We start from the raw sequence: 8,613 nt of genomic DNA, 5'->3' as shown, positions 1-8,613 counted from the left end.
GTGCGGACTGCCTGCACTCCAGCTTTATATACAGATTTTTATCAACATATCTGTGAATAAATAAATACATTTTGAAATGCTGACATTTTTAAAACAAAACAAAATAATATTCAAAGGTTATAAAAATATAAGGTTGATATTAATTGCATAAGTTTTTTGTAATCTTTATTCATTTATTTTTATGAATAAAATAGCCACTTGATAGCACTTTAGAGATGAAAATAAGTGGCAAAGCATTGCTGTGATCAGCTATATCACCGAACACATCTCTGTGGCTCACATGCTGTTTTGTTTGTTTTTTTTTCCTATCTACTGTGTGAAAAGTCGTACTTTTGTTTGTACAGTATGTGTGGGAGAAGAGACTTTATTTGATCTTTATAGCACTCTTTACTGAGCGTAAGAGAGGATATATCTCATGTTATAAAACACAAGTAGTTCTGACTAAAAATAGGGGTAAGGTGAGCAATCACCCCTGTTATGTGTACTGACCCGAGGTTCTTTGAATCACATAGAACCTAAAGAGCTATTTGTAAACTTGTACCCTCAATGTCCTGCTGTTGACAAAGTAGTAACTAGAAAGTTTTAACCATGGTTCAGACATCTAAATAAAACATGACTCAAATGTCTTTAATGTTTGTACTATGAAAACAGCAGCAATTACAGATTTCTGACAAATGTATTTCAAGTGGTTTCTGTATACTTTCAGGTGTGAACCTACAGCTGAAGCTGTAGCGAAGGAAGATTTCTAAAATGCACAGTTAAATTCTACTCCTTCAAGTGTTTTTTTCGACATCAAAGGAACCTAAGGAAGTAGTGTATCTGTACCATAAACAATACTGAGAATTAATATACATATCAAAAAATAGCATTATAGGTGCTTACTGTAGACAATTACCACAGCATACTGCAGTACAGTGCACTGGTTAATGAAAGACATTTTTATCTACCATTTATATGCATACTTTTTGCTAGTATCTCTGAAGTAATATCATCTACAGGCTTAAAATATCAGTCATATTTGTTGGTAAAATTAATAAAATGACAACATTGTTTATAAGCCACTTATGCTGACACATATTCCTGTCCTCTTCTGAGTTATGATGGTCATATCAGTGCAGTTGTAAGCCAATCATTTAAAATACTTTCAGCAGAATAGTTTGTCAGAGCTGCATGTCACCTGCACTCTCTAAAACCCTGCGATCGGTCTTCATTTATGACTTGTACTGCAGACGTGCAGAAGGAAATGCTATGCTGATGTCCATTAGCCATCACCAGTGAAAGGACTATAGTATAAAAGCTAGTTTAGTAATTTGCAGTGCAAAAATAAGATGGGTTCTGCACTGCTAATTGTATGAAATATAGCTATACATTTTGTAGTATACAGAAATGTGTGCACTCATAATTGTATATGTATCCATCAAAGCATGCACACGAGGGCTGTTGCTGATTTTAAACTAAATAAAAGGTGTAGGATATCAAAGTAGAAATGACTTATGTAAAAGCAAAAAAAAAAAAAGTTGAGCTATTAGAATTGTATATTATAAGCCTCAGTGGCTTGAAAAACTGTATGGTCATCTATTTAAAGTACATCTGTGTAGCCAATGTAGTAAATGGTTGCACAGTTACAACTACTTGTGCTCACGTCAGGTGGAATCCTGCCAAGCCCCCCCCCCCCCATAATACCACCAGTATAAGCAACAGTAAAGGATACATCAGCTATAGTATACAGTAGTGAAAAAGTTTCTCTTGCAAAGTTGGTTAAGAAAGGCATATGCAACAAAAGTAAAATACTGAAACAATGACCAAATACCCAAAAACTAATGCCACATGAAGTATTCCATATATACTATTAACAATACATTTTCAAGCAATTAGAAAGTATTGACCTATGTATCCCCACCCCCGCCGCATGATGTCCATTATATTACTTAATCTATTTTCATAAATTCTGTTTGGAACACAAACTCTAGCACTGATTTTTATCTTCAGGTTTGGCTGATACTAGGGCTTCCAATATCGCTTAATGGTTTTGTAATTTTGGTTTTGTAATTTTTTTCTACAAGTTTAAGGGAGAAATGTCTGTTACATTAAGAAGGAAGTCATTATAAGACATTCAAAAAATAAGATATCATACTGACCACACTATAATGTAGTTTTTTTTTTACTATAGTAAATGGAATCTATCCATAAGAAATATTTTCACAAGAACAGATTGTGATGTATTTGCACTATATACACGTGCTTAAGACAGAGCAGTGAATATTTTGACCTACAAAATTTAATTTGATTTTGAATTTGCTTCAAATTTCATGATCATTCCTACATGAATACTGTTTACACTTCCTTTCAACTTGTAAAAAAAATAGTATTTGTTAGGATAATTTTTTTCCAACAGAATCATCACCTGATTAATACTGCAAGTCTCGGGAGGGCAGAAGATATAGAAACTGGAAGGATGATGCAACTGATTTGTACAAAGTAAAGAATATACTAAATGTATCCTACAACATTATTACCCCACACACGCACAAAAATGACCTTATGGACTTGCAATGCAGGAGGGCAGAAAATAGTCTAGGAAAAACAAAGACGTACATATGAACATATTTGTGGATATCTTACATTAAATGGAATTTGCCATATGACAATGAGTTACTGGCATTTTTACACTGGCTACTGAAAAGCAGGGATTCTTACAAATGAATGCAAAATAGTCATATTTTACAAAGCTTGACCAAAAACAATTTCTTAGAGGACAAGGCTTGCAAAATGTGTTCTTTTAAATATGAAGGTCTGAAAAAGTAGTGTTCTAAACTAACTGACCACAATTACACAAATCTGATACAGATACTTATAGCGAACTCCCCGCTGGTAGCTTACTCTACAGCTGGCCAACATTACTACTAAGCCCAGAAAGAGTGAACCACACACTAAATCTGGGTCTCAAGCAGCTGTTTCATGGTAAGAAATGCTTATACTGCACTTTCTACACAGATCTCTCATTATGTGTAGGTGGAAACCTAGATGGGGAAATGCTGCCTTAGAAAGTAACATTCATTTTCATGCTGCAGGGTTACAGAACCAGAAGAGAAAAGTGATTAGTGGAATATGAAACACCTACCTTTTAAAAACCATGACAATAACCAATTTTCTTATCACAGAACAGCGTTAATTCCTCATTGCAGCTGTAGGTCATAGATATGACAGACTTTGTCTAGCTACCACAAAACTATCCTGTCCCAAGTTGTAGCGCAGATGAAATGACATTTTGAAAAACTATATCTAGTTTTGTATGATGCATCTTATTATGCATTATCATATTAAAACATCACTTATGCAAATAAATCTAATCTTATTGATGTGGTGTGTACATAACTTTTCTTTTTGTTTTGGGACAGTATTTTCAGTTTACCTGTTCCTGGAAGTCTGAAATGCCTGGAGTAGTCCACATGAAGCACCACTGACCATGTAAACAAGGCATGAAAAAAATGCAGCATCCAATATGGGATTTAAAAGCTACATTGAAACGGACTATTTTGCATACTCATGTGCAAGTATGCATGTGTGTGTGTGTGTGTGTGTGTGTGTGTGTGTGTGTATATAAACATAAGAGGTAGCCATTTGCACAGATGTTAGGCTGTTTACTAGTCTAGTTATACTTGTGGGTATAATGTTCCACAGTGACATCATATATATATTTGTTGCTACCCGAACAGAATGCCAAAGGTAGAGAAATATTATGCCTTACACAGTATTAAAAAATAAAGTTGATTGCATGAAAACAAACGTTGACAAATTAAGTTTATAGATCATATACAGTTTAAGATATACATTTATTATTTGTCAAAGTTTCACATAGGTACAAGTTGCAATTTAAAAATTAGAGTTTTAAGAGATACAGAAGTTGTGCCAGGAGTATGTCAAAATGGTATGTCTCAAGTATCTCAAAAATGAAATGTATGTCTAAAGTATCTCAAAAATGAAATGTGTGCAGAAAGGCTTACTCAGGAAGGAAAAAAAAAAAAAAAAAAGCCCACAGACTTGTAGCTCAGAACACAACATTCTGGGGACCTGGTTTCAATTCCTGTCAGGCAAATTTATCGTCTCCATCTAATGAGCACAAGTACCTCATTTATGGATGGAGGATAAAAAGAGGAATACCAAATACTTCTAAACCATGTTCTTTTAATGTTATTGCAGGTGTCTGCCAAAAACATCTGGAATCAAACATATTAGTTGTTTAGGTGGACAGATTTTACAGAAGGGAAAAACCACAACCAGACTAAATATAGTTCATTTGTTTTAATACTTACATTAAAATACAATACTTTTTTTTTACATCATACAATACTTTTTTTTTACATCATACAAAAGTATTTACATAATTATTATTATTATAAACTTTCAAGCATGAAAACAGAATTCATTTGTACAAGACATCTAGCCCCGTAATACTAGTGTAGCTCATGGCTGGAACACAGAACATTACATCTGAAGAATGTAATGCTTTTGAAAGACTCAGTGGGACGCGTTACAAAATTACCCTGACCATTTTCATAGAAAAATAATTCACATAATTAGTAACATTCATAAAGACCCTTCCAGGGGTAGAACTCTTGGCAGTTGTCATATGCTTCTTTTGACAGCTTATTTCATAGACAGTAACAACAAATTAAAGAAAGAAGTTACAATAACATTCTTGCAACAGTAGACAGAGCTTGTGAATCTCATAATCAAGAAATGGTTTTATAAATAAAAAAATAATACTTTCACAGAAATTTCCCTGATTTAAAAAATGACATTAGACAGTCCAGTTGAAATCCATGCCATGCCAGTTTTTAAGAGATGCTTAGGGCCAGCCCCTGTGGGTCAAATACAGTTCTGCAAAATAGTTTTATAAGTTTCTATATTTGCAGATTTTCACCCAAGTAGTACCAGCTACATTGTTGCAATAAAACACACAAAATATGTCTGTGTGTAATGAGGTCCATTAAATAAATGTCCAGGTTTTATTCAGGTTTGCTCCCTTTACATATGCCTCTTCATGTGCAGAGCAAGGTGATCTGACCTGGAGAAAGCTCTTTCACACAGGTGGCACTGAAAAGGACGAAGACCAGTGTGTTTGCGATAATGGCGGGTCAGTTCATCAGATCTGGCAAATTTCCAGCCACAGCCTTCCCAATTACAGTGATAGGGCTTTTCACCTGTTGAAACATAATTGGAGAAGACAGTATTAATATCTGGACTAATGTTTTTAACAATATCAGCAATTAATCCTACTTTTCTTTGATGAACTTTTAACAATTCTTAATCAGTTAAGAATCTTGCACACTTCTGCCAAGCTCAGCCACTTTCACTCCAAAGGTAGACCAGACTCAGTCTGCATTAATTCAGTTAAACTACAAAAACTTTCTAGTAGCTCCGGTAATCATTTTACAGTAGACTGCATTTTGCTCAAGAACTGAGCTTCAGAATATTATTGATACTGCAGAATATATATATATATATATATATATATATATATATATATATATATATATATATAAAAACAGAGTATGCAAATCCAAAGTATATAAAAAAAAAAAAAAAAAAAAAAAAACCATTGCATCTTTTATTTTAATTGGGAATAAAATAAAAATAATCACAAAATTTTGTTTACCTGTATGAGTTCTGAGGTGGGCTTTCAAGTGGGAACTTTTGGTATATGTTTTCCCACATCCAGTATAAGTACAGGTGTGTGTTGCTGTTCTCTTCCTGGGCCAGGACCTACGACCTCTCTTGGGTTTAGAGTCTAGCAGTTCCAAAGGAGATGATGGAGGGGTTAGCATTTTTGCAGATGTTTGCAGGGTAAGTCTGTCCTCAAATAAGCCAAATTGGGGTGCACTTTGGTAAGGAAGCCGGTTTGGGAAACCAGCAGAGTGCTGATAGTTTTGTGGGAAAGACATGGGAGGGTTGCACATTACCTGTGCTGAGCAGTCAACAGTCAACAGGTCATCAGGGCTTAGAGGAGGGGTCAAAGTTCCATTAATATGTGGTGAATGTGCAAGTCTTGGTTGTTCAAAAGCCATCATACAAGAAACGTTACCCTCTTGCTTAATTTTTGGACAAGGCTGTGGTACCATGCCCATAACAGGTCCATAACTGCCCATGTTTGGCTCTGTTTTGATACAGTCTTCAAAATTTTGACTGGAAAAGGCTGCAGTAAAATGAAATCTTCCCTGCACATTGGAAAGGCAGTAACTTGGATCAATTTCTGGTGCAAGCAGTTCTGACATTAGGCTGGATCCATATGGAGGAGGAGAGCTCTGATCATGCAAACTGTATGACTCTGTACAGTTACTTGTCTGAAATAAAGTTTCAGTAGATGCTGAAGGGTAGTCTCTCTCTTGATGGGTCACTACTGCTGTGTCAGTACATATGCTGTTGGATAAAATAAAATCCAAAACGCTGTTTAAGTCGTCATCCTCCTTTTTTGAAGCTGATGAACTTGTCAAGATGTCCTGATTTAGAATATCAACCATAGCGCAGGTGGGAAGATGTGGTTTCACTGGCAAATCACTTTTCCACCTCTGAAAGATTAAAAATGAATATTTTAGGGAAAGTGTTATAGCAAGACGAGTATTAAAATGCACAATTATATCAGCTTCACTAAAACTTGCACATTTTAATAAATTAATATTTTAAGAATAAACAATTAGCAGCTGAATAGATATTCGCATAAAACAGTAAATAGGAGAACAGATGTAAATTAAAAAAGACAACTTCGATACAGTTAAGGTTATTAATTAAAATAGGACTAAATTATTCTGCTTAAACGCAAAATGCATTAATAATAAAGTATACTTACATGTTCAAAATGTTTCTGTCCGTGATTCCCAAACGTTGAAATGGGTGGCAGACTAACTCCACTCGATGCCATCGCCCAAAAATTATCCAGAAAAGCAAAAAAAATCAATAATTTGCCAGTTTGAAGTTAGTCCACGTTGTTCGGAAATCTCAGTCGGGTCTGAGTGAGAATTTACTTCTGATATTTTTAAGTAGTGTTTTCAAGTCATGTGCAGAAATGTGATTGGTAGAGGGGGCTAACTTATAAATATTGCAGCTGGAAAGCCGGGCCAATTGAAAGTAGTGGAGGAAACACGTTCAGGATGGAGGTAGTTCAGATCCCAAGTCCTAAATTTAGCTCTGGTATAAAGGCGCTTGTGATAGTACAGCATTAGAGAACTGCACTATTCTCTCATAGCGTTTCAAACGTCTTTTAAGACACAGGCCCCTCCTCCTCCTCCCCCTCCCACACAAACGGTTCCCATAGCAACAGCCTCAACAACAAGAACACAAACGCCTAGTGGTGACTTTAGAGGGAGCAAGCGTGACGCAGGAGTCCCGCTAGTCGGCCAGCCTGAAACGGCTCTTTCACTCTGTGCTCATACTGATATTTTCTGCTATCCGTAAAATATTCCCAAGAAGTGTTGTTATTCTGCACTAGCAGCCATGAGGTACAGTTAGTTAAACAAGGGAACGAATATGAGCGTTATCGACTTTTGCACTCTACGGACAGTAACTTTCATACTGTAGAAGGAGGATAAAAGCCGTAAAGTGCCAGTTAAATGGCACAGGATACCTCGCTCATTAATTAAGTCGAAATAAGGCCGTTTTATCGTGTTAAATGCACATAATTTTATTCATTCTCTGTTTAGCATAACTAAGGCTTTAAAATCACTTTGGAGGAGCTACAGTGTCAACATACATTTACAAACATTACCAAATTTTAGTAATAACATTTTAGTAGGCTTTATAACAACTTTAGTATACTCTTCTATGCTTAACTGTGCGTGTGTTTATTTTACTTTAACGTGCAGTCTCTGTATAGTAATACATTTTTTAAAAGTGTTCAGTCACTGCTTTCAGAGAGGATTCCCCACTGTTGTATTCTAGGTTTTGTTGGAAATTGTAGTTTTGTTGGGAGCCACTAAGTGCCACCACACACCTGCACATTGTCTGTAAAACGCTTTATTTTCCTCAAGGCACTGTATGTACGGTCGTACAGTCAGTAAGTAAACCATGGGCACTTCCTTTAAGTACATATTAAAAGCTAGTGGTTGAGAAAGTAATAACAATCTTAAATTACCTCAAGGAACCTGCGTTACTAGCGATCCAAAAGGCGTACAACATTCAACTTTTTCCCCATTTTTTAATGAATCTGCTTAAATTCATATATTAAATTTAGACAGCAGAGCAGGACAGAAATGGTTGGCATTTTCATTTCCAACCATATTCTACGTACACATGGTAATTTCAGTCAGATTAACAGCTACTTACGAGTGTTTTGTAAACTTTGGCTCAGACTGTATTCTGGTACTCAGCAGGAATTTCAAAGTGCTCATTGTACCGCGGCGCCAAACTTGCTTTGGATTGTATTAGAAACCGGTTTGCACAAAGTGTCGTAAACGTGTATAAACTCTAGCAGGCACCTCATTCAGGTGCAAATCGTGATGACTGAGGTAATCCACCACGGTCATTGTATTCCTTGAATTAGAATACTTTTTAAATGCAATAATAGAATTTACTCCCCCAAACCCCCAGGCAAGTATGATAGATTGTAGTACATTATTT

The 8,613-nt window shown here is 35.6% G+C and overlaps 1 protein-coding gene across 1 annotated transcript; it reads right to left on the bottom strand.

Moving 5' to 3' along the window:
- Window positions 1–4,287: 4,287 nt before the first annotated feature.
- Window positions 4,288–7,211, bottom strand: KLF2 (Kruppel like factor 2). The gene is made up of 3 exons (XM_044090734.1): window positions 6,848–7,211; window positions 5,660–6,569; window positions 4,288–5,204 (listed from the first exon to the last, which is right to left on the bottom strand). Exons 1-3 carry the CDS (start codon window positions 6,917–6,919, stop codon window positions 5,029–5,031), a joined length of 1,158 nt encoding a protein of 385 aa, XP_043946669.1. The 5' UTR covers window positions 6,920–7,211; the 3' UTR covers window positions 4,288–5,028.
- Between the last annotated feature and the right edge of the window lie 1,402 nt (window positions 7,212–8,613).

The sequence above is a fragment of the Protopterus annectens genome, chromosome 13.part0, assembly GCF_019279795.1.
Source record: "Protopterus annectens isolate FY-2018-M chromosome 13.part0, PAN1.0, whole genome shotgun sequence".
NCBI lineage: Eukaryota > Metazoa > Chordata > Ceratodontiformes > Protopteridae > Protopterus > Protopterus annectens.
This window is presented reverse-complemented; position numbering and strand designations above follow the sequence as displayed.